Here is a 27107-nt window from a genome sequence, read left to right as displayed (position 1 = left end):
AGGAAGGGATGAAAAAAAGGAAGGAAGAAGAAAAAGAAAAGACAGAAAGAAGAGGGAGGAAAATAAGGAAAGAGTAGAGGAAGGAAAGGCAGGGACCGAAGAGGGAGGGAAGGAGTGGAAGGAAGGAAAGGAAAGGAAGAAGAAAGCAAAGGGAGAAAGGAGGGAAGAGGAAAGGTGAGAGGAAAGGAAGGGAAAACAAAAAGGAAAGAAGCAAGTAATTAAAAGTGAAAAGGAAGGAAGGGGCAAGGGAAGAAGGAAGAAAGGTAAGGAAGGAGAAAAAAAGGAAAGAAGGGAGGGAGGGAGAAAATAAAGGAAAGAGGAGAAGAAAGGAAAATGAAGAAAGAGGAGAGGGAGGGGTGGGAGGAAAGAAAAAAAGATAGGATGAAAGGAAAGGGAAAGAAGAAGGGACGGAAGAGGGAAGGAAGAAGAAAAGAAAAGCAAGAAAAGGAAAGGGGAAAAGAAGGAAGTGGCAAGGGATGACAAAGGAAGGAAGAACAAAAAGAAAAGAAGGAAGGAAGGGAAGGGGAAGAAAAAGAAAGGAAAGAGGAAACGAAAGGAAGAGAAGAAGTAGGGGAGGAAGGAAGGAAGGAAGAAAAGAAAGAAGAAAGGAAGGGAAGAGGAAAGGGAAGAACAGAGGAAGGAAAGAACAGAGGAAGGGAAGGAAGGAAGGAGAAAAGAAAGCAAGGAAAGGAAAGGGGAAAGGGAAGAAGGAAGGGACAAGGGTAGAAGATAGGAAGGAAAGAAGTAAGAAAAGGAGGAAGGGAAGGAAGGGAAGCAAATAAACATGGAGCAGAGAAAGAAAGGAAAGGAAAGAAAGGCTGTTAGGTCTTTTTCAGGAAGTTGTGAGACAAACAGCATGCGGAAAGCTGTCACTGGAAAAAACATGGCAAGCTAACTCAGATCATTCCCTGTACAAACCGAGATCCTAAAACAACATGCCAGTCGTGATCCAGAGGCTTTCTTCAGGCATTCAGTTTTCAAGTAAACCCTAGAATTCCAGTTGCTGGAGCTAGACTAGATCTCAGTGGCCATACTCACCCATGGGTTCCTCCAAAGAGAGGAGCTTCTTGCCCAGGGACATGGCACCTCCGGACCTGGCATCCAAACACTCTTCAACGCTCAGAAGGAAACCCTGACGGGATGAGAAAGAAGGATCTAGACAGGCCCAAGCAGGCCCAGAAGACACACACGAGGCTTCAGGGAGTTTGGTGAATGCTGAACGGGGAAATTCAGTACGTACCAGGCTGAGGGAGGGCATCAGAAAGGCATCAGCCTCGTGGCCGTGAGCACGCTTGGCAGGACTGGCTTCCAGGAAGATGTCCCTCTCTTCTTCCAAGCTCAGCTCCCGGGATCTGTGAAGGAAGACCATGGGAGGGTGCAAATACTGTCCAATATGTTGTGACAGCTAAAAAAGCCAATGCAATAGGAGTATATTGCCTTGATCAAGGGTGGTCATAATCCCACTCTATTCTGCTGTGGTCAGATCTCACCTGGAATAGCTGAGAGAAGGGGACGTGAGACCCATGTTTAAATATCTGAAAGTATATAATAGAGGAGGGAGCAAGCTTATTTTCTGCTGCTCTACAAACCAGGACATGGAGCCATGGGATCAAATTGCAGGAGAAGAGAGTCCTACAAGTCTGATGGAGTATCCTTCTCTGGAGGTCTATAAGCAGAGGCTGGATGGCCACCTGTCAGGAAGGATTAGATCATGTCCTCCTCCCTGCCTGAATGGGAATGGACCAGATGTCCCTTGGGGTCACTCTCAACTCTAGAACTTTTATCTATCTATCCATCCATATATCTTTATCTTAGGGAGTTGACCTGGATGGCTCTTGGGGTCTTTCTCAACTCTAGGACTTCTATCTATCCATCAATCCATCCATCCAATCTTTATTTTAGGGGATTGGATGGCCCTTGGAATCTCTCCCAACTCTAGGACTCCTATCTATATGTCTGACTTGTCTATCCATTCAATATCTTAGGGGGTTGAACTGGATGGCCCTTGGGGTCTCTTCTAACTAGGACTCCTATCCATCCATCCATCCATCCATCCATCATCCATCCATCTTTAACTTAGGAGGCTGCATTGGCTGGACCTTGGGGTCTCTTCCAACTCTAGGATTCCCATCCATCCATCCTTTGATCTTTATCTTAGGAGGTTGAATTGGCTGGCCTTCAGGGTCTCTCCCAATTCTAGGACTCCTATCTATTTATCTGTCCGTCCGTCCGTCCGTCCATCCATCCATTATCTTAGGAGGTTGAACTGGATGGCCCTTGGGGTCTCTTCCAACTCTAGGACTCCTATCTATCCATCCATCCATCTTTAACTTAGGAGGCTGCATTGGCTGGACCTTGGGGTCTCTTCCAACTTTAGGCTTCCTATCTATCCATCCATCCTTTGATCTTTATCTTAGGAGGTTGAATTGGCTGGCCTTTAGGGCCTCTCCCAATTCTAGATCCTATCTATCCATCCATAGATCCATCCATCCATCCAATATCTTAGGAGGTTGAACTAGATGGCCCTTGAAGTCTCTTCCAACTCTAGGACTTCTATCTATCCATCTATCTTTAACTTAGGAGGGTGCATTGGCTGGACCTTGGAGTCTCTTTCAACTCTAGGATTTCTATCCATCCATCCATTGATCTTTATCTTAGGAGGTTGAATTGGCTGGCCTTCAGGGCCTCTCCTAATTCTAGGACTCCTATCTATCTATCTATCTATCTATCTATCTATCTATCCATCCATCCATCCATCCATCCATCCATCCATCCATCCATTGATCTTTATCTTGGTTGACTTGGCTGGCCCATAGCGTCTCTTCCCATTTATGTACCTACCCATCCATACCTTAGGAGGCTGAATTGGTTGGCTCTTGAGTCTCTTGCAACTCTAGGACTCCTGTCTGTCTGCCCATCCATCCAATATCTTAGGGGGTTAAACGGGACAGTTACTGGGGTCTCTTCCAATTCTAGGATTCCTATCCATCCATCCATCCATCCAATATCTTAGAGGGTTGAACTGGATGGCCCTTGAGGTCTCTTCCAACTCTAGGACTCCTATCTATCCATCCATCTTTAACTTAGGAGGCTGCGTTGGCTGCACCTTGGGTATCTTCCAACACTAGGATTCCTGTCTATCTATCCATCCATGCATGCATGAATGCATCCATCCATCCATCTTTGGATCTTTATCTCAGGAGGTTGAATTGGCTGGCCTTTAGGGCCTCTCCCAATTCTAGGACTCCTATCACTCCATCCATAGATCCATACATCCACCCAATATCTTAGGAGGTTGAACTAGATGGCCCTTGAGGTCTCTTCCAACTCTAGGACTCCTATCCATCCATCCATCCATCTTTAACTTAGGAGGGTGCATTGGCTGGACCTTGAGGTCTCTTCCAACTCTAGGACTCCTATCCATCCATCCATCCAATATCTTAGGGGGTTAAACTGGACAGCCCCTGTGGTCTCTTCCTACTCTACGATTCCTTCCTCCCTTCCTCCCTTCCTTCCTATCCATCCATCCATCCATATCTTAGGGGGTTGGACTGAATGGCCGTTGGATCTCTTCCAACCCTATGCTTCCTCACCTCTTCCTGCTCCCAGCGAAGGCCCCCTGGCCATTTGGATTGGTCCCTTCTGGCATGGCCTGGATCTTGACTGAGGCCACCATCTCCACCACCTGCCCTGCCCCGCACTGCCCGCCTCCTGGCGCCTGGGCCGAACGGGCGTTGCTCAGGCTGGTGTCGCTGCCCCAGCGGGGGAGACCGGCCGGCTCAGGCGGGCGAGGGGAGACGCCGTGGAAACTCCGGGAGCGAGGACGCGGGGGCGGAGAACCCGGACGGACCCCTGCCCCGGCTTCTGCAGCACGCTTCTCGGCCAGCCACGGAGGGTGGTCGGTACTGCTGAGCTGGAAGTCGTCGTCCATCGAGATGTATGGAGCCAGCATTTCCAAGTCCAGACCTTCGTAATCCTATAAGGACAGCAGAGAGTCAACTGCCGTTGCAGTGGGTGAGGAAGTTAGCACAGAGGTAAAATATATTTCCAGAACCAGATTCAGCTTTGGATTGTGACCTTTTTATTAAGAAATGTCCTTTTTTGGAAGGTTGGAAAGGTTGTCGCTTATAGAGCTGACAAGTGTCCCTTATTATGTAGGACATGCCCTATTAGAAACCTTTTTCTTTCATACAGAACAAGACGCCTATCCAAAGTAGGGATATAAGTGCCAAGTACTGAATCTAGCTTCAGACGAAGCAATGTTAGATTCACAATAAGTTCTTCATGCCAAGTTCCTGGACCTTTGTCTTTGTTTGCTTCCTGTTTTAAGTGCCTTTGCTGTTATTCTGCCTTTGAAATCAAGCTCTATGGACTTTTTTGGACTATTTCTCTTTGGATTGATTGCTCTTTTTTCTTCTTAATCAATCGGATTTACCTTTTACTGGTGGATTACTTTTTATTGCTTTGGCTTTTATGACTTTCAATAAACTGCTTGCTATTTTAACCCAACTGGGTGGTGTTTAAAGCCAGAGGGAATCCTGCTCTGGAGTGCAACAGAAAAGCCAAATACTATTTAGGGATGAACAAACATAGTTTAGGGACTTTGTGCATTAGATTAAAAATTTTAGGGCCTGTCCAGATAGTACCTTTATCCCAGGAGCTTCCACAGCAAACAGAAGGGTGGCCAGACGCCGTTCCCTGTAAACGTGGAAGCAATCGCTACAAAAGGCAAAAAATGTGAGATTTCCAGGTGGTTTGGAGCTGAATATGCGGATCTTCGCATGTCTGTATGTCCCTGCAATCGGAAATCACGAGATTTTTTAAAAAAATTGGGTTTGTTCCTGGGTTTTAGATGTTTGTTCCTGATTGGTTGGTTCCTAAAAAGAAGGTGACGCTTGAGTAGAAGGCAAAAACTTTGTTTGTCTGCCAGAAACTTTATGAATTGTGTGGACGGCACATTTTCTCTGGGCAGGACAAAGAACCGAACTTTTCGGTGATTCGCTGCAATGATTCTCCGCATATCCGAATATCCGCGTCTTGAGGGTTTTTAAAAGGCTGCAAAGTTTCCGACAGAAGACCTGCGGTGGCCATCTTGGAAGCCTCAATATCTTGCATCAAGTCTGGACAACAGAGGCAGAAATCCCGGGACCAACAGAACTGTATGCAGACTTCTTCTGAAGTCCCGGGATTTTTTGCCTGTTGAAAACTCGCGATTTAGTTATGTCTGGAAGCGTCCTTCGAGACCTGGGTTCGAATCTCTGGTGAGCCATGATAAGCACGGCGGCCATTTTGGAAGCCTCTAAATCTTGCAAGAAAGCATCAAGTCTGGACAGCGGAGGCAGAAATCCCGGGACCAACAGGTCTGTATGCTGACCTCTTCTGAAGTCCCGGGATTTTTTGCCTGTTGAAAACCTGTGATTTAGTGCTGTCTGGAAGCGCCCTTCAAGACCTGGTTCCGAATCTCTGGTGAGCTATTATAAGCATGAGTGGCACAACCTGGGGATCACAACCAGACACAGTGAAAACATCTGCCCTTGCGCTGTGCTACTCTGCTACTGAGTATGCATGCCCAGTGTTGAACACGTCTCACCACACTAAAACAGTGGATGTGGCTCTTAATGAGACATGCTGCATTATTACGGGGTGTCTGCGCTCTACACCACTGGAGAAATTACACTGTCTAGCCAGTATCGCACCACCTGACATCCGCCGGGAAGTGGCAGCCAATAGTGAAAGGACCAAGGCAGACACATCTCCAGCTCATCCCTTGTTTGGGTATCAGCCAGCACGTCAACAACTTAGATCCAGACATAGTTTTCTAAGATCTACAGAGACACTCGCTGGAACACCTCAGCAAGCGAGAGTCCAAAAGTGGCAGGCTCAAACCCAGAACCTCAACCAATGGCTGATACCAAATGAGAGACTCCCCCCTGGGCACACAGAGGACTAGGCGACTTGGAAGGTGCTGAACAGACTGCGCTCTGGCACCACGAGATGCAGAGCCAACCTTAAGAAATGGGGCTACAAAGTGGAATCCACGACGTGGGAGTGTGGAGAGGAGCAAACCACTGACCACCTGCTGCAATGCAACCTGAGCCCTGCCACATGCACAATGGAGGACCTTCTTGCAGCAACACCAGAAGCACTCCAAGTGGCCAGATACTGGTCAAAGGACATTTAATCAACTACCAAACTCACACATTTTGTATTTTCTCTGTTTGTTTGCTTTGTTCTGTTAGAAATGTAATATAACTGACTGGATGCCCTGACACGAGAAATAAATAAATAAGCACGGCGGCCATTTTGGAAGCCTCTAAATCTTGCAACAAAGCATCAAGTCTGGACAATGGAGGCAGAAATCCCGGGACCAACAGCTCTGTATGCGGACCTCTTCTGAAGTCCCGGGATTTTTTGCCTGTTGAAAACCTGTAATTTAGTGCTGTCTGGAAGCGCCCTTCGAGACCTGGGTTCAAATCTCTGGTGAGCCATGATAAGCACTGTGTGACCATTGGCAAGTCACTCTCTCAGAGCGAGGCATCATGCAAACACATGCAAGCCCTTTCCTGACCCATAAACCTAGCCTTACCTGCAGTGTTGTCTCCATCGGCTGAGGCTCCTTGTTGGAAGCAAAGAGTTTCTGGACGTTCTCCATGTCGAAAAGCAGTTCTTCCGGCAGCTCGGCCTAAGGAGAAGGAGAAGATTGGTGGCGGCATTCATCTATTTTGCTATAGCAAGGTGGCATTCCATCTTTACCTTCTCTTTTCTTGCTGGCAAGCCAATAACACTATGTAACATGATGTCTGTTCCTGGGTTATAAATGTCATTTTTTAATTGGTTTTATCATAAAAAGCATGGAAAAAGTTGATAAAACTGCAAAAACTTTGTTTTTGCGCAACATCCGCAAGCACATTTTGCTCTAGTTTTTCAAAGAGTATCTCATTGAGTCTCAACTGATTCAAACTAGTTTGCGGCAGACACAAAAATTAAGTTTTTGGAGTAAAACAACTCCTTTCAAAGTAAGTGTCACACAATTAAACAGGGAATTGGACATGGGCAATCCATGGTTCAAAATACTTACAAAACTAAGGGCGCTGGTGCTTTGCTTATAAAGTGTTGCTAAAGTTCTGGTGGTGAAAATTTCAGAACTCTAACAAAACTTTCAAAATTCCTTTAAAAATGGCAGGTCTTAATTCAGGGGTCCACAAACTAAGGCCTGGGGGCCAGATGTGGCCCTCCAAGGTCATTTACCCGGCCCTCACTCAGGGTCAACCTGAGTGTGAAACGACTTGAAAACACACAACAACAACAATCTCAAACTAAAGCCCGGGGACCAGATGCAGCCCTCCATGGTCATTTACCCGGCCCTCACTCAGGGTCAACCCGAGTGTGAAATGACTTGAAAGCACACAACAACAAACTCAAACTAAGGCCCGGGGGCCAGATGTGGCTCTCCAAGGTCATTTACCCGGCCCTCACTCAGGGTCAACCCGAGTGTGAAATGACTTGAAAGCACACAACAACAATCTCAAACTAAGGCCCGGGGGCCAGATGTGGCCCTCCAAGGTCATTTACCCGGCCCTCACTCAGGGTCAACCCGAGTGTGAAATGACTTGAAAGCACACAACAACAATCTCAAACTAAGGCCCGGGGGCCAGATGTGGCCCTCCAAGGTCATTTACCCGGCCCTCACTCAGGGTCAACCCGAGTGTGAAATGACTTGAAAGCACACAACAACAATCTCAAACTAAGGCCCGGGGGCCAGATGTGGCCCTCCAAGGTCATTTACCCGGCCCTCACTCAGGGTCAACCCGAGTGTGAAATGACTTGAAAGCACACAACAACAATCTCAAACTAAGGCCCGGGGGCCAGATGTGGCCCTCCAAGGTCATTTACCCGGCCCTCACTCAGGGTCAACCCGAGTGTGAAATGACTTGAAAGCACACAACAACAATCTCAAACTAAGGCCCGGGGGCCAGATGCGGCCCTCCAAGGTCATTTACGTAGCCCTCACTCAGGGTCAACCTGAGTGTGAAATGACTTGAAAACACACAACAACAATCTCAAACTAAGGCCCGGGGGCCAGATGTGGCCCTCCAAGGTTATTTACCTGGCCCTCACTCAGGATCAACCTGAATGTGAAACGACTTGAAAGCACACAACAACAACAACAACAATCTCAAACTAAGGTCCGGGGGCCAGATGCGGCCCTCCAAGGTCATTTACCCGGCCCTCACTCAGGGCCAACCTGAGTGTGAAACGACTTGAAAGCACACAACAACAACAACAATTCTATCTCATCAGCCAAAAGCAGGCCCACGCTTCCCATTGAAATACTAGTAAGTTTATATTTGTTAAAATTGCTCATCATTTTAATTATTGTATTGTTTTTAAGTGTTTTTTGCACCACAAATAAGATATGTCCAGTGTGCATAGGAATTCATTCATGTTTTCTTCAAATTATAATCCGGCCCTCCAACCATTTGAGGGACTGTGACCTGGCCCTCTGTTTAGACAGTTCGAGGACCCCTGTCTTAATTGGTTCTGTCATAAAAATAGCCAAGAATGAAATAATAATGAAATTTTGAAAGTTTTGTTAGAGTTCTGAAATTTTCACCACCAGAACTTTAGCAACACTTTAGAAGCAAAGCACCAGCGCCCTCTAGTTTTGTAAGTACTTTAGAACGATTTAGAACCATGGATTGCCCATTTTCAAACCAGGAATAGAATATTTTTACAATTCTGTTACATAGTGTAATACGCAATGTCCTCCTCCCTCAGCTTTCAGATATGGCCGAAATTACCCATCACCATTGCCCACAGGGTCCTTACTGGGCTGCTGTTTCCAAAGATCTTCTTGACCACGGATGATGGCTTGAGTGGGGCAGCCGGAGGCTTTGCTCGCCCGGTGCCCCCTCCTTGGTTCTGGGCCCCCGGTGGGTCGAAAATGGGTCCCAGAAGTTTCTGGAGGTCCGGGCTGCAGAAGCGCTTGGGGTCCATCTCCAGCTCCTCTTCGCTGATGTTGGCAGGACGGAGGAAGGCCAGGATCTTGGGCCCACGAAGCTCTAGGAGAAGAGGAGAAAGCACATGGAGGGCTTGAGACCGGGATGGGAATTATGGGGTCCCTGAACATTGTAGGGGCCCCAATTTCCCCATAATATTGACCATCTGGAGGGTGTCCAGAGAAGGGCCACCAAAGTGGCCCAAGATCTGGAATCCAAGACCTTTAATATAAGGCTTTGAGGACATGCAAAGATACAGAATGGGGGTGATGCCTGGTTCGAGAGTAGTACATGTGAAAAAGATCTTGGAGTCCTCGTGGACAACAAGTTAAACATGAGCCAACAATGTGATGTGGCATCAAAAAAAGCCAATGGGATTTTGGCCTGCATCAATAGGAGCAGAGTGTCTAGATCTAGGGAAGTAATGCTACCCCTCTATTCCGCTTTGGTTGGACCACACCTGGAATATTGTGTCCAATTCTGGGCACCACAATTCAAGAGAGATATTGACAAGCTGGAATGTGTCCAGAGGAGGGCGACTAAAATGATCAAGGGTCTGGAGAACAAGCCCTATGAGGAGCGGCTTAAAGAGCTGGGCATGTTTAGCCTGAAGAAGAGAAGGCTGAGAAGAGATATGATAGCCATGTATAAATATGAGAGAGGAAGCCACAGGGAGGAGGGAGCAAGCTCGTTTTCTGCTTCCCTGGAGACTAGGACACAATGGGACAATGGCTTCAAACTACAAGAAAGAAGAATCCATCTGAACATGAGGAAGAACTTTCTGACTGTGAGAGCCGTTCAGCAGTGGAACTCTCTGCCCCGGAGTGTGGTGGAGGCTCCTTCTTTGGAAGCTTTTAAACAGAGGCTGGATGGCCATCTGTCAGGGGTGATTTGAATGCAATATTCCTGCTTCTTGGCAGAATGGGGTTGGACTGGATGGCCCAGGAGGTCTCTTCCAGCTCTATGATTCTATGATAGTTTAAATATCTGAAAGGATGTCCCATTGAGGAAGGGCCAAGCTTATTTTCTGCTGCCCTGGAGACTATTTCCACATCTACACTGCCATATAATCCAGATTATCAAAAAAGATACAGCCCTCGGTGGCACAATGAGTTAAACCCTGAAGGTCGACAGGTTGGTGGTTCGAATCTGGGGGAGAGCACGGATGAGCTCTTTCTGTCAGCTCCAGCTTCTCATGTGGGAATATATGAAAAGTCTCCCACAAGGATGGTATGAAGAGCGGGGATTTGAGAGAAGCCTCCCACAAGGATGGTAAACATAAAAACATCCAGGCAACGTCCCCTAGGCAACGTCCAACTCTCTCACACCAGAAGCGACTTGCAGTTTCTCCATTACAAAACAGACCCCCGGGGCTGTGGCTTTCGCTTCCACCCTCTTTGGCCCAAGAATCTCCCTGCTGTCACTCCATACCGAAGCTGAGGTTGATAATGGTGTCCCCGCCGTTGGGGTCCAGTTCATCAAGCGCCCCATCGGAGTCCAGCCCTTCGAGGCAGGGCGGGGGCAGCCGGCGATGCTCCCCTTGCCGGTCCGTCTGCTCCAAGGAGAGCACCAGCCCCGTCTCCTCCACCTGGCTGCAAAACAAAAGAGTTTTGGAAAGACAGGCGTTACTTGCACTCCTTTGCAGAGGTGATGCTCCAATAACACTATGTAATTTGAAAATATTTTCTGTTCCTGGTTTGAACGTGTTATTTCCTGTTTAATTGTGCAGTGTTTACTTTGAAAGTAGTTCCTCTCCTCCAGAAACTTTGTTTTTGTGGCTGCCACAAACTATGTGGAATTGGTTGAGACACAACGAGATATTTATTGTGCTATAGGAGGATGTCCCTCCCATGAAAACTAAATATTTGCAGTTTAATATTTTTTCCCCGTGGTTTTATGATACAACCAATTAGGAAATGACATTGATAACCCAGGACCAAAACAGGTGTTACATAGTGTAATCAGCTGACCCCTGACAGCTCTGGGAGAAACAATGCTAGTTTATGCATTCAGATATACTATCTCTAGGCATTTTCGACGTCCTCCAGTGTAATTTGAGAGTTGCACTGGAAGACCTAGAATTGCTAGGGAGAGGTATGCACTTGAACAATAATTTATTTTGGGGACTTTAGATGGTTAGTGGAGATTCTGGAAATGGACATCCCAAATAACAACAACAAAAAACGACAATACTAATAATTGCAAAGACTCTGGCACAAGTCAGTAAAGGTGGTCCCAGTGGTGATTGGCACACTGGATGCAGTGCCTAAAGACCTTGGCCTGCACTTAAACACAATCGGCGCTGACAAAATTGCCAGCTGCAATATTTGCCAGCTGCAAAAGGCCACCTTACTGGGATCTGCACGCATTATTTGCCGCTACATCACATAGTCCTAGACCAGGGGTCGTCAAACTTTTTAAACAGAGGGCCAGGTCACAGTCCCTCAAACTGTTGGAGGGCCGGACTATAATTTGAAACAAAAAATGAATGAATTCCTATGCATACTGCACATATCTTATTTATAGTACAAAAAAACCCCCTTAAAAACAATACAATAATCAAAATGAAGAACAATTTTAACGAATATAAATTTATTAGCATTTCAATGGGAAGTGTGGGCCTGCTTTTGGCTCATGAGATAGAATTGTTGTTCTTGCTGTGTGCTTTCAAGTCATTTCGGACTTTGGTTGACCTTAAGCGAGGGCCGGGAAAATGACCTTGGAGGGCCGTATCCGGCCTACGGGTCTTAGTTTGAGGACCCCTGTCCTAGACACTTGGGAAGTGTCTGACGTGTGATCCAATACAACAACCAGTATAGGGATCTTGTTTGCTGGATCTTGTGTACTAATCTTATTGTGTTTATAATACTACTACTACTACTACTACTAATAATAATAATAATAATAGTAATTGTGCGGTTTTCTGGCATTGTAAACGCAAAGGTCATGGAAAATGAACCCGCAAAAATACTGTGGGACTTTCGAATCCAGACTGACAAAGTTTTGGAACACAATACACCAGACACCATGATTGTGGAAAAGAAAAAAAATCTGGATTATTGATGTCGCCTTCCCAGGTGACAGTCGCATTGAGGAAAAACAACAGGAAAAACTCAGCCGCTATCAAGATGTCAAAATCGAACTGCAAAGGCTCTGGCATCAACCAGGACAGGTGGTCCCAGTGGTGATGGGCACACTGGGTGCCGTGCCAAAAGATCTCAGCCAGCATTTGGAAACAATAAACATCGACAAAATCACGATCTGTCAACTGCAAAAGGCAGTTGGATCTGCGTGCATCATTCGAAAATACATCACACAGTCCTACACACTTGGGAAGTGTTTGACTTGTGATTTTGTGATACGAAATCCAGCATATAGATCTCGTTTGCTGCGACATACTGTGTTTTTGTGTCAGTATAATAATAATAATAATAATAATAATCAATATCATCGAGGGAATATAGATGTCAAATAGACAAACCATAAAGTGCACTCAGCCTGAAACCTATAAATACTACAGCTGGACAATATCAAGCATGGACATGTGAAAATGGCTGTATTTACAAGATATGGTCATGCTACATATCTATGATGAGGAGAGGCCTGCCCTGCCGCCTTACCTGAGAATGTAGTGGACGCAGACAATGCTCTCCGGCTGGGAGTTCTTGCTGCTGGAGATGACAGTGGCCTGGGTCTGGGTCCAGAGGTAGCCACCCTTCCTGGCCAGGAAGCGGTATTGCCCCGTCACGGCCTGCCCTTTGCTCAGCACTAGCAATAGGGAGGGAAAGACAGACAGTCTAGAACAGACAGACAGGCGGATGAGCCGGTGGACGGGAGGAGACCTCAACGGCAGAACAGGATTCGCTCGCCGTCTCGCAACTTCGTCCCCCTCCAGTATTTCCCAGAACTTGCCTTGCTATATAGCACTCTTGGTATTACATAATATATTGTATTATATCATATATATTATATTAAAGTACAGGTAAAGATTTCCCTTGACATTAAGTCTAGTTGTGTCTGACTCAGGGGTGTGGTGCTCATCTTCATTTCTAAGCCAAAGAGCCAGCATTGTCCACAGACTAACCCAAGGTCATGTGCCCAGCATGACTGCGTGGAGCGCCGTTACCTTCCCGCAGAAGCAGTACCTATAGTTTTCGAACTGCTGGGTTGGCAGAAGCTGGAGCTAACAGCCGGAGCTCACCCCGCTCCCTGAATTCAAACCACCAACCTTTCAGTCACCAAGTTCAGCAGCTCATATAGTATATTATAGGCTTGTTTGATAAAAAAAATGGTTCAAAACTCTTTTTGGATGTAGGGAGCGCTGGTGGTTCGATTCTAAAATCAATTTCGATTTTCACCAAAAAAAAAGTTCAAAACTTTTCAAAACTTTTGAGATTTCTGAATCTTTTCGTTAATAGTTTGAAAGTATTATTTCCTGTTTCATTGCGTGGTCTTTACTTTGAAAGTAGTTGTTTTACTCCAGGAGTGGGGAAAAGCAAGCGGAGGAAATTCCTTCCTTCTCCGGTTTGAGACAGAAGCGAAGCAAATTCATGCTTCTCTGGTTTATAACTCGCTACTCTGGCTTTAAAACTGGCTGGCTTCTCTGGCTTGAGACAGAAGCAAAGCAAATTCATACTTCTCTGGTTTATAACTCGCTTCTCTGGCTTTAAAAATGGCTGGCTTCTCTGGCATGAGATAAGCAGAGCAAATTCATGCTTCTCTGGTTTATAACTCGCTTCTCTGGCTTTTAAACTGGCTGGCTTCTCTGGCATGAGATAGAAGCAGAGCAGATTCATGCTTCTCTGGTTTATAACTCGCTTCTCTGGCTTTAAACCTGGCTGGCTTCTCTGGCTTGAGACAGAAGCAGAGCAGATTCATGCTTCTCTGGTTTATAACTCACTTCTCTGGCATTAAAACTGGCTGGCTTCTCTAGCTTGAGACAGAAGCAGAGCAAATTCATGCTTCTCTGGTTTATAACTCGCTTCTCTGGCTTTTAAACTGGTTTCTCTGGCTTGAACTGAGGCCAGGGACCAGAAGCAGGGAAAAGCTGAATCATTTCCGACTCACTTCATGAGTCGTAACAAAAATGGTGAAAAAGCTTTGGAAGGGCAAAGGAACTTCCGGTTTTCTTAAAAAGTTCGAAATAGCTTCAAAAAGGATTTTTTTCCGACTTTATTCTGGATAACGAAGATTCGGACCGGACATAACCATGCCTAATTTCACAAAATTATTAATATTATATATATTAGTACTAGCCGTCCCCTGCCACGCGTTGTTGTGGCCCAGTCTGCGAATATGTGTTTTGTGTGTGTATATATGTATATATATTTGTGTATATGTGTATAGATGTGTGTTAGCGTATATATATGTGTGTGTATACATGTGTATATATTTGTGTATTTGTGTTTATATGTGTATATGTATATTGTGTATATGTGTGTGCTTGTGTATATCCATATATGTGTGTATATATGTGTGTAAGTGTATATGTATGCATGGGTATACTGTATGTGTATATTTGTGTGTGCTTGTGTATATATGTGTGTCTGTATGAATGTGTGCATGCGTATATGTATATTTCTGTGTTTATATGTGTATGTGTGTGCTTGTGCATATGCATATATGTGTGTATGTATGTATATATGTGTGTTTGTGTGTATGTATATGTGTGTATACATGTGTATATATTTGTGTACTTATGTTTATATGTGTATATGTATATTGTGTATATGTGTGTGCTTGTGTATATCCATATATGTGTGTATATACGTGTGTAAGTGTATATGTAGGTCTGCATATGTGTATATGTGTGTGCTTGTATGTGTATATGTGTGTAGGTGTTTATGTAGGTGTGCATATGTGTATATTTGTGTGTGCTTGTGTATATATGTGTGTCTGTATGCATGTGTGCATGCGCATATGTATATTTCTGTGTTTATATGTGCATATGTATATTGTGTATATGTGTGTGCTTGTGTATATGCACATATGTGTGTATGTGTGTGTATATGTGTTTAGGTGTATATGTAGGTGGTTATATGTGTATATTTGTGTGTGCTTGCGTATATATGAGTGTCTGTATGTATGTGTGCATGCGTATATGTATATTTCTGTGTTTATATATGCATATTGTGTATATGTGTGTGTGCTTGCGTATATGCATATATGTGTGTATGTGTGTGTATATGTGTGTAGATATATATGTAGGTGTGTATATGTGCATATTTATGTGTGCTTGTGTATATATGTGTGTGTGTCTGTCTGTATGTGTGCTTGTGTATATGTATACAAATGTATATGTATATTTGGTTTATTTTGGGAGGGTTTTAAAGTCCATTCTGCTGGTTTTTTGTTTGTTTTTAGGGGTGATGGTCACTTGTTGGCCTAATAGGTGCATTGTGTCCAAATTTGGTGTCAATTCGCCCAGAGGTTTTTGAGTTATGTTAATCCCACAAACGAACATTACATTTTTATTTATATAGATTATTATATTAGAATTTTATTTTTTCTATATATTATATTGTATATATATTATGGAGTTCCCAGAAGCCTCAGCTTGCCTGGACCAGTGACTAGGAATTCTGGGAGCTGAAGTCCAAAATCCTTGGAAGGCCAGATATAGGGAAAGAGTGAAAGATGCAGAGCTGTCGATGCACCTGGGGAAAGTTCACATTTTATTTATAAGCATGACGTACGGGTGTTGATGCTCTTGCTGACGGCATCCGAATCCAGGGCGTGGATGTATTCATACATGGAGCAGCCCAGCAGGTCTTCAGGGGTGTAGCCGGCCACTTCGGCAATCCTGCCCAGAGAAGGAGAGACACCCAGAGAGGAGACGGTGATACACATCTGTCCTGGGTGAGGCTGTTATTTCAGCCGGAATAGACATTTAGAGCAAGGCGCAGCCACACATCTGACCCCAGGGCAGCCTTTGTGACACTTGTCTCAACTTCCCAAACACTTATTTATCCATGTCCTCTAACCTTATCAGACCTCACAACCTCTGAGGATGCCTGCCATAGATGGAGGTGAAATGTCAGGAGAGAATGCTTCTAGAACAGTGCTTCTAGAAGGGCCTCAGAGTGTTAGTAGGCCTCAGTATGAGAAGGCCTCAGTGTTAGTTCAGCTCAGTGTGAGAGAGGCATCGGTCTGAGAGAGCCCTCAGTATGAGAAGGCCTCAGTGTGAGAGAGGCATCGGTCTGAGAGAGCCCTCAATGTGAGAAGGCCTCAGTGCGAGTAAGGGCTTAGTGTTTTAGTAGGCCTCAGTATGAGAAGGCCTCAGTGTGAGAGAGGCATCGGTCTGAAAGAGCCCTCAATGTGAGAAGGCCTCAGTGCGAGAAAGGCCTCAGTGTGGGGTAGGCCTCAGTATGAGAAGGTCTGGTGTGAGAAGCATCGGTGAAAGGAAGCCCCAGGTCGAATGCCTCGTGTGAAAAGCTCGTGTGTCCCCATCTCTCAGCCTTCTTTTCTCCGAGCAAAACATTCCCAGCATTTCCAGACCTTTGATCATTTTGTTTGCCCTTCTCCAGACACCTTCTATCTTATCCATCTCCTCCTTGAATTGCTTTGCACAGAAATGGTCACAATATTAATCCAGGTAAGGTCTGACCAAAAGTGAATCGAGTGGGACTATGATTTCCCCTGATGAAGACACTAGAGTCCTACTGATGTAGACTGGAATCACATTGGCCTTTTTTGCTGCCACATCATGTCCTGAATTGCCCTTCAACAACAACCTTTAGACAATACTGAAAGTAAAAGAAAAGTGCTTTACTCCAGCAAACACAAAGAATAAGCAAATGCAATTGAGAAGTGCAAAAGAAAGCAAGGAAATCTTAATCCAGACACAAATTGAAGTCTCTTACAAGATCCCAAAAGAAACGCCAGTCTTTCATCAGACAACGGGCAATGAACTAAGTCCTTAGCAAAACAGATTCCATTGGAGTGAAAACCGCAGTATCAGGGTCATTGTTACCAGCTAAAGCTGACTGCTTCTACTACTGATTTATAGCCCTGAATTCCCCACGCAGGAGGTGCTAGGGCGTCTCCCAATTAGTTCAGCGTTTTTAGCAGCTATCCTAGCTGACCGCCGTCTGTGTTCTGTCTCTTTAGAAATGTGGGCACTTTCAAACCCTCATCGTCTGATGCTTCTTCTCCCTCCAATTCCTGAGCACTTCCAACAGATTCCGTTGGAGTGAAAACCGCAGAATCAGGGTCGTTGTTACCAGCTAAAGCTGACTGCTTCTACTACTGATTTATAGTCCTGAATTCCCCACGCAGGAGGTGCTAGGGAGTCTCCCAATTAGCTCAGCAGCTATCCTGTAGCAGCTATCCTAGCTGACCACTGTCTGTGTTCTGTCTCTTTAGAAATGTGGGCACTTTCAAACCCTCATCATCTGATGCTTCTTCTCCCTCCAATTCCTGAGCACTTCCAACAGATTCTGTTGAAGTGAAAACCGCAGAATCAGGGTCGTTGTTACCAGCTAAAGCTGACTGCTTCTACTACTGATTTATAGCCCTGAATTCCCCACGCAGGAGGTGCTAGGGTGTCTCCCAATTAGCTCAGCGTTTTTAGCAGCTATCCTAGCTGACCGCCGTCTGTGTTCTGTCTCTTTAGAAATGTGGGCACTTTCAAATCCTCATCATCTCATGCTTCTGCTTCTACTACTGATTTATAGCCCTGAATTCCCCACGCAGGAGGTGCTAGGGCGTCTCCCAATTAGCTCAGCATTTTTAGCAGCTGTCCTAGCTGACCGCCGTCTGTGTTCTGTCTCTTTAGAAATGTGAGTACTTTCAAACCCTCATCGTCTGATGCTTCTGCTTCTACTACTGATTTAAAGCCCTGAATTCCCCACGCAGGAGGTGCTAGGGTGTCTCCAAATTAGCTCAGCGTTTTTAGCAGCTGTCCTAGCTGACCGCCGTCTGTGTTCTGTCTCTTTAGAAATGTGGGCACTTTCAAACCCTCATCGTCTAATGCTTCTTCTCCCTCCAATTCCTGAGCACTTCCCTGCTCCCCTTCCTCATCTGAAGATTAGGAATCCCTAACACATAATGTTCAGCTTGGGGTCTACTAAGACTCTAAAACGGAATTGAAAAATAAATAGTTGCCCTCCGCCAACCTGTCGTCGCAGTAGGTAAACTTCATGTCCATCGTATGGCGGCTGAGGAAGGTGCCGCTGTCCAGCGGGGTCTCAATGTTGGCCGGGTGCGGGATGGCCTCGCAGATCAGCACCAGGCACCGCAAAGGGGGCTCCGTAAACCCACCCTCCGTCTCCTTCCCAGCCGCAGGCTTGGGGGGCGCATAAGTCCGCATGTGCCCGGCGCAATGCAACACCTATGAAGATAGACAAGAAAAAGGAGACGCTAATGGAAGCTGTACATGGAGACTTCTTCCCTTGCCTCTTTTAAGCTGAGAAATATGACTTTCCCCCCACAACCAAAAAAGGTGCGTCTGTACTATTACATTAATGCAGTTTGATACGACTTGATCTACGATGTCCCAAGGCTATGGAATCATAGAGTTGTAGTTTTACAAAGTTTTGAGTCTTCTCTGCCGAAGAGTGCTGGAGCCGCATCAAAGTACAACTCCCAGGATTCCATAGCCAGGGCAGTTAAACCAGTGCCGAACTGCAATAATTCCGCAGTGTAGACTCACTTTCCAGGTGGCAGACTTGAGGTTGACGGTGCGCCCCCTGGTGGTAAGAGTACTCTTCATGCGCACCGAAAAACTGCGCTCCGTCTTGACTTCTTTCTTCTTAGAGAAACCTGGAAGGATCAAACATGCATTCGTTATCATTAGTTCATACTTGGGGATGCCAAACTCATTTCCACCAATGGCCACATCAGCTGCAGGGTTGCCTTCAAAGAGCCATTGAATCCATGGACAGAGAATCCATGGATACTGGGGATACATTATCCCCAGTCCGCTTCTGATTGTGTGGACTGGGGATAATGGGAATTGCAACCCAACATCATTTGTGGTCCTGAAGCTGGGGACACTCTATGGCCAGATTGTTGTATGTCAGCCTGTTTAGCCTGTGATTGTGTCTCATGATCATGTTGATTTCCATGGGAATGGGGATGATGGTCTCGTTGATTTCCATGATGGGGATGGGGATGATGTTCATGTTCATGTTGATTTCCATGATGGGAATGGGGATGATGTTCATGTTGATGTTGATTTCCATGATGGGAATGGAGATGATGTTCATGTTCATGTTGATTTCCATGATGGGAATGGGGATGATGTTCATGTTGGTGTTGATTTCCATGATGGGAATGGGGTGATGTTCATGTTCATGTTGATTTCCATGATGGGAATGGGGTGATGTTCATGTTGGTGTTGATTTCCATGATGGGAATGGGGATGATGTTCACGTTCATGTTGATTTCCATGATGGGAATGGGGTGATGTTCATGTTGGTGTTGATTTCCATGATGGGAATGGGGATGATGTTCATGTTCATGTTGATTTCCATGATGAGAATGGGGATGGTGTTCATGTTGATGTTGATTTCCATGATGGGAATGTGGATGATGTTCATGTTGGTGTTGATTTCCATGATGGTAATGGGGATGATGTTCATCATCATGTTGATTTCCATGAAGGGAATGGGGATGATGTTCATGTTGGTGTTGATTTCCATGATGGGAATGGGGATGATGTTCACGTTCATGTTGATTTCCATGATGGGAATGGGGTGATGTTCATGTTGATGTTGATTTCCATGATGGGAATGGGGATGATGTTCACGTTCATGTTGATTTCCATGATGGGAATGGGGATGATGTTCATGTTCGTGTTGATTTCCATGATGGGAATGGGGATGATGTTCATGTTCGTGTTGATTTCCATGATGAGAATGGGGATGGTGTTCATGTTGATGTTGATTTCCATGATGGGAATGTGGATGATGTTCATGTTGGTGTTGATTTCCATGATGGTAATGGGGATGATGTTCATCATCATGTTGATTTCCATGAAGGGAATGGGGATGATGTTCATGTTGGTGTTGATTTCCATGATGGGAATGGGGTGATGTTCATGTTCATGTTGATTTCCATGATGGGAATGGGGTGATGTTTATGTTGGTGTTGATTTCCATGATGGGAATGGGGATGATGTTCACGTTCATGTTGATTTCCATGATGAGAATGGGGTGATGTTCATGTTGGTGTTGATTTCCATGATGGGAATGGGGTGATGTTCATGTTCATGTTGATTTCCATGATGGGAATGGGGATGATGTTTATGTTGGTGTTGATTTCCATGATGGGAATGGGGATGATGTTCACGTTCATGTTGATTTCCATGATGAGAATGGGGTGATGTTCATGTTGGTGTTGATTTCCATGATGGGAATGGGGATGATGTTCACGTTCATGTTGATTTCCATGATGGGAATGGGGATGATGTTCATGTTGATGTTGATTTCCATGATGGGAATGGAGATGATGTTCATGTTGATGTTGATTTCCATGATGGGAATGGGGATGATGTTCATGTTGATGTTGATTTCCAGGATGGGAATGGGGATGATGTTCATGTTGATGTTGATTTCCATGATGGGAATGGAGATGATGTTCATGTTCATGTTGATTTCCATGATGGGAATGGGGATGATGTTCATGTTGGTGTTGATTTCCATTATGGGAATGGGGTGATGTTCATGTTCATGTTGATTTCCATGATGGGAATGGGGTGATGTTCATGTTGGTGTTGATTTCCATGATGGGAATGGGGATGATGTTCACGTTCATGTTGATTTCCATGATGGGAATGGGGTGATGTTCATGTTGGTGTTGATTTCCATGATGGGAATGGGGATGATGTTCATGTTCATGTTGATTTCCATGAAGGGAATGGGGGTGATGTTCATGTTCACGTTGATTTCCATGATGGGAATGGGGTGATGTTCATGTTGGTGTTGATTTCCATGATGGGAATGGGGATGATGTTCACGTTCATGTTGATTTCCATGATGGGAATGGGGTGATGTTCATGTTGGTGTTGATTTCCATGATGGGAATGGGGATGATGTTCATGTTCATGTTGATTTCCATGAAGGGAATGGGGGTGATGTTCATGTTCACGTTGATTTCCATGATGGGAATGGGGATGATATTCATGTTTATGTTTATGTTAAGAATTATGGGAGTTGGTGTCCAAAACACCTGGAGGGCCAAAGTTTGCCCATGCCTGATCTATATTATTGATTCAGTAGAACAGCAGCCTTCCAGATGTTCCTGCACCACAACTCCCACAACTCCTATCAGCTCTAATCATGATGTCTAGTGATGAGGAAGACAGAAGTTATAGTCCAGAATCTGGAGGAGGGCCACATAAAAGAACATGATGGGCTGCATTCGGCCCACGGGCCTTGCGTTGGATGCATACACCATACTTCATTTGTGTTCACCTTGCACGACTTCTTCCATACTATTGCAAACTTAGTGAAAAAATATTTGCAATTTCTTCTTAATATAGGCACGTATAGTGATCTTGGCTGTTTTGTTTATGTATTTTATTTACTTTATTTACATTATTTTAAAGTGACCTTGGCCTGTTCCGTATTATTATTATGATTATGATTATGATTATTATTATTATCCTTCCTTTGTGTTCACCTTGCATGACTTCTTCCTACTATTGCAAACCCAGGGAAAAACTATTTGCAATTTCTTCTTAATATAGGCACGTATAGTGGTCTTGGCCGTTTTGTTTATGTATTTTATTTACTTTATTTACATTATTTTAAAGTGACCTTGGCCTGTGCCGTATTATTATTATTATTATTATTATTATTATTATTATCCTTTATTTGTGTTCACCTTGCATGACTTCTTCCTACTATTGCAAACCCAGGGAAAAACTATTTGCAATTTCTTCTTAATATAGGCACGTATAGTGGTCTTGGCCGTTTTGTTTATGTATTTTATTTACTTTATTTACATTATTTTAAAGTGACCTTGGCCTGTGCCGTATTATTATTATTATTATTATTATTATTATTATTATCCTTCCTTTGTGTTCACCTTGCATGACTTCTTCCTACTATTGCAAACCCAGGGAAAATCTATTTGCAATTTCTTCTTAATATAGGCACGTATAGTGGTCTTGGCTGTCTTGTTTATGTATTTTATTTACTTTACTTACATTATTTTACATTGACCTTGGCCTGTGCCGTATTATTATTATTATTATTATTATTATTATTATTATTATTATCCTTCCTTTGTGTTCACCTTGCATGACTTCTTCCTACTATTGCAAACCCAGGGAAAATCTATTTGCAATTTCTTCTTAATATAGGCACGTATAGTGGTCTTGGCTGTCTTGTTTATGTATTTTATTTACTTCTACATTTTTATATATATAGATTATTATTATTATCCTTCATTTGTGTTCACCTTGCATGACTCCTTCCTACTATTGCAAATCCAGGGAAAAATTATTTGCAATTTCTTCTTAATATAGGCACGTATAGTGGTCTTGGCTGTTTTGTTTATGTATTTTATTTACTTTATTTACATTATTTTACCGTGGCCTTGGCCTGTGCTGTTTTGTTTATGTATTTTATTTACTTTTATTTATTTTTTTATCAAGGCAGCTAATTGCAAAGACTGACACCGTACAATTAGAAACTGCTCCGCAATCTACGAGGATCCAAGAAAAGGACGCAGAACGCCTTCCCACCTTGCCGGGGGCTTAATACGTCTTGCAGCTCCTCCTGATCGCAGGGATGAATGAAGTCAAAGACGCTGTGGCCAATGAGCTCCAGCTAGTGGAGAAAAAAGAAGAAAGAAAAGACGAGGAGGGGGAAAAAAGGGGGGATCAGAAATATCCAAAAGCGTAGGCTGGAGGCAGCGCATAAGCCCTGGACGAGCACAACACCAGATGCTGCAACACGTGCCCTGAAAATAAACGGGGATTCTGCTCGGAGCGATCCGATTGGCTAGGACTCCTTGGAGGCAGCCAATCAGGAGGCACCCTCACCCCTCCCTGTGTTCCCTAGCTTCCCACGTATTGCCATTAAGAAATTGGGAGACAGGGCAGTTTTTTCCTGCAGGTTTGTGACCTCCCCGCATAGGAGATATTTCTCTCTTTTGCGCCATCAACTCTTGGTTGCTTTTTTTTTCTTGAGGTTTTAAATAGATGCTGACGGCTTGCAGCAAACGGTTCTCGCAATCAGTACATTAAAAAAAATATATCTCAAATCGTCCTTTCCAATTGCCAAGATTTCTACGTGCGTTTCGGCAATAAATCAAACACGTTTGTTCGAGATCGGCTTTCGTTACTCGCAGGAGCATGTTTTGCTTGGAAAATAAAAGAGGACCGTGCCAAAAAATATAAGATATATTTCCAAAATTGTCATTTGCAACAGCCAAGATTTCTCTATGAGATATTGCTGTTTTGAGCTTCTTCAAGAGAGAAACAACAGCATATTATTATTCATTATTATTTTAATATTTTATTATTAAATGATGATAATATTGATAAATATGTTCAATAATAATTAAATATTATTTAATTATTATTAAATAATAATATTAATATTATTATTTAAATAATTATTATTATTTAAGTTTTTATTATTAAATGACAATAATATTAATAAATATGTTCAATAATAATTAAATATTATTTAATTATTATTAAATAATATTATTAATTATTATTATTTTAATATTTTATTATTAAATGATAATAATATTGATAAATATTTTCAATAATAATTAAGTATTATTAAATGCTAATAATAATATTATTATTTAAATATTTTATTATTAAATGATGAAAATAATAATATTGATAAATATGTTCAATAATAATTAAATATTATTTAATAATTAAATAATATTATTAATTGTTATTATTTAAATATTTTATTATTAAATGATGATAATAATAATATTGATAAATATGTTCAATAATAATTAAATATTATTTAATTATTATTATTTTAATATTTTATTATTAAATGATGATAATAATAATATTGATAAATATGTTCTACAATAATTAAATGTTATTTAATTATTATTAAGTATTATTATTATTTATTATTATTTAAATATTTTATTATTAATTGATGATAATATTGATAAATATGTTCTATAATAATTAAATACTGTTTGATTATTATTAAATATTTTTATTATTATTATTATTTAAATATTTTATTATTATATGATGATAATAATATTGATAAATATTCAATAATTATTAAATATTTTTAATTATTATTAAATATTATTATTTATTATTATTATTATTATTTAAATATTTTATTATTAAATGATGATAATAATAATATTGATAACTATGTTCAATAATAACTAAATATTATTTAATTATTATTAAATATTATTATTATGATTTAAATATTTTATTACTAAATGATGGATAATAATGATAATGATAAATATGTTCAATAATAATTAAATGTTATTATTATTAAATGATAATATTAATTATTATTAAAACATTTTATTATTAAATGATGATAATAATAATATTGATAAATATGTTCAATAATAATTAAATATTATTTAATTATTAAATATTATTATTATTTATTATTATGCCACGTTCTAGAGGCATTTCTCCTGACGTTTCACCTGCATCTATGGCAAGCATCCTCAGAGGTAGCATCCCCACAAGAACCTAGTGATTCCAGCCATGAAAGCCTTCGACAATACATTTATTATTATTATTATTATTATTATTTAAATATTTTATTAAATGATGATGATGATAATAATAATAATAATAATATTGATAAATGTGTTCAAGAATAAATAACACACATTCATTCAAGATCAGCTTTCCTCATCCGCAGGAGCGTGTTTTTGGAAAGGAAAGATAAGATGCATCTACACTGTCAAGTTAAGGCAGTTTGACACCATTCGAACTGCCATGGCTCTATGCTTGGCAATCCTGGGATTTCTAGTTTGCTGAGAAGGCTAAAGGCTTCTACAATGCCCATGGTTCCATAGAACTGAGCAATGGCGTTTAAAGTGGGCTCAAAGTGCATTAATTCTGCAGTGTAGATCCACCCAACGCCTCCATCTACGCTGCCATATAATGCCATTTGAAAATGCATTGTATGGTGAGTGTAGACTCATGAAATGCAGTTTGAAACTGCATTATATGAGTCTACACTGAGCATTTAATGCAGTTTCAGCCTACGTTGAAGACGCCATGGACCAGGTCATGGGACTGAGACAGCCTTGGTCTCCTTAGTGGATGATCTACACCAGGTATGGGCAAATGCAGGCCCGGAGGCTGGATGCGGCCCCTTGGGCTCTTTTCTCAGGCCCTCCTCTCTCTCACCATCCTATCCTTCCTTCCTTCTCTCTTTCCTTTCTCCTTCCATCCTTCCCTTCTTTCCTTACCTCCCTCCTTCCTTCCCTTCCACCCTTTTTTTCCTTCCCTCTTTCCTCCCTCCTTCCCACTCTCTTTCTCCTTCCTTCCTTCACTTTTGTCTTTCCTTCCTTCTCTCTTTCCTCCCTCCCTCCTTCCCCCATTCCCTTCCACCCTTCCTTCCATTCTTCTCTTCCTACTTTCTTCTTTCCTTCCTCCTTCCATCCTTCCCTTACCCCCTCTTTCTCCTTCTCTCCTTCCCTCTCTTCCAACCTTTCATCCTTCCTTCCTTCCCTCTTTCCTCCCTCCTTCCCCTTCTCACTTTCTTCATCATTTCTTCCTTCCCTTTTGTCTTTCCTTCCTTCTGTCTTTCCTCCCTCGCTCCTTCACTCCATTCCCTTCCACCCTTCTCTTCCTCCTTTTTCTTCTTTCCTTTCCTTCTCTCTTTCCTTCCTCCTTCCATCCTTCCCTTCCCTTCCTCTTTCTCCCTCCCTCCTTCCTTCCCTTCCACCTTTTCATCCTTCCTTCTTTCCCTCTTTCCTCCCTATTTATCTCTTCTTCCTTCCTTTTTGTCTTTCCTCCCTTCCTTCCATTCTTCCCTTCCTTCCATTCTTCCCTCCCTTCCTTCCTTCCTTCCTTCCCTTCCCTCCCTCTTTCTCCCTCCCTCCTTCCTTCACTTCCACCCTTTCGTCCTTCCTTCTTTCCCTCTTCCTTCCCTACTTCCCTCTCTCTCTTTCTCCTTCCTTCCTTTTTGTCTTTCCTTCCTTCCTCCTTCCATCCTTCTGTTCCCTTCCCTTCCCCTTTCTTCCTCCTTCTTTCCCTTCCACCCTTTCGTCCTTCCTTCTTTCCTCCCTCCTTCCCATTCTCTCTCCTTCCTTTCCTTCCACCCTTTCATCCTTCCTTCTTTCCCTCTTTCCTCCCTCCTTCCCTTCCCTTCCACCCTTCCTTCCATTCTTCTCTTCATAGAATCAAAGAGTTGGAAGAGACCTCATGGGCCATCCAGTCCAACCCCATTCTGCCAAGAAGCAGGAATATTGCATTCAAAGCACCCCTGACAGATGGCCATCCAGCCTCTGTTTAAAAGCTTCCAAAGAAAGAGCCTCCACCACACTCCGGGGCAGAGAGTTCCACTGCTGAACAGCTCTCACAGCCAGGAAATTCTTCCTAATGTTCAGATTGACCGGAAAGATTTCCTCGTTATGAACAAAACCGATCATAAAGAATGAATTAAGCCAAAGATACCATTGCATTTCGAAATTAAGCACAACAATCCATTCAGAAATTAAGCTGCTCTTGGTGGAAAATTATTATTTTCCAAACTGGGCAAGGGATGGTTGAAAGAGGCACGTTGTTTTCGTATTTAAAAAAAAAATCCAGGCACAAAACGAGGTCTTTGTTTCTGGTCTGAAAAATTGCCCAATCCGTTTTAAAAGATCTATGAACCAGTTCTGCAAGGAAGGAAGACTCCGTCATAAAGGGACACTGTTTCCCATTGCAGATAGCGAGAGATAAGAGCCTGCATTCATCTTGGCATCAGGAGACATGCGTAAAGCATCGCCATGTGATTTTCCGGCTCACTTCCTCCTTCAGCAGAGTTAGAAAAGCATCAAATATTTATTTTTACTTCTATTTAGAATAGTATTCCATTTGAACTGAACACGAATGCGTCTACATTGCAGAATTAATGCAGTTTGACACCACTTTAACCACCACGTCTCAATGCCATGGGAATTTGGTAGGACACA

The 27107-nt window shown here is 42.9% G+C and overlaps 1 protein-coding gene across 3 annotated transcripts in view; it reads right to left on the bottom strand.

Moving 5' to 3' along the window:
• Positions 1–27107, bottom strand: part of LOC132781947 (hypoxia-inducible factor 3-alpha) — an 86673-nt gene that overhangs the window by 5639 nt on the left and 53927 nt on the right. For all 3 annotated transcript variants that reach the window (XM_067462109.1, XM_067462110.1, XM_067462108.1), the window contains exons 4-14: positions 22693–22777; positions 18652–18761; positions 18116–18330; positions 15695–15801; positions 12620–12767; positions 10431–10591; positions 8830–9062; positions 6587–6682; positions 3594–3976; positions 1241–1352; positions 1039–1132 (exon numbers count right to left, since the gene is read on the bottom strand). In XM_067462109.1, the coding sequence (XP_067318210.1) occupies positions 1039–1132; positions 1241–1352; positions 3594–3976; positions 6587–6682; positions 8830–9062; positions 10431–10591; positions 12620–12767; positions 15695–15801; positions 18116–18330; positions 18652–18761; positions 22693–22777 (1744 nt within the window). The remainder of the gene's footprint in view (positions 1–1038; positions 1133–1240; positions 1353–3593; positions 3977–6586; positions 6683–8829; positions 9063–10430; positions 10592–12619; positions 12768–15694; positions 15802–18115; positions 18331–18651; positions 18762–22692; positions 22778–27107) is intronic.

The sequence above is a fragment of the Anolis sagrei genome, chromosome Y (assembly GCF_037176765.1).
Source record: "Anolis sagrei isolate rAnoSag1 chromosome Y, rAnoSag1.mat, whole genome shotgun sequence".
Classification (NCBI taxonomy): Eukaryota; Metazoa; Chordata; class Lepidosauria; order Squamata; family Dactyloidae; genus Anolis; species Anolis sagrei.
The sequence above is the reverse complement of the archived record's forward strand: the minus strand, read 5'-3'. Positions and strand labels throughout refer to the sequence as shown.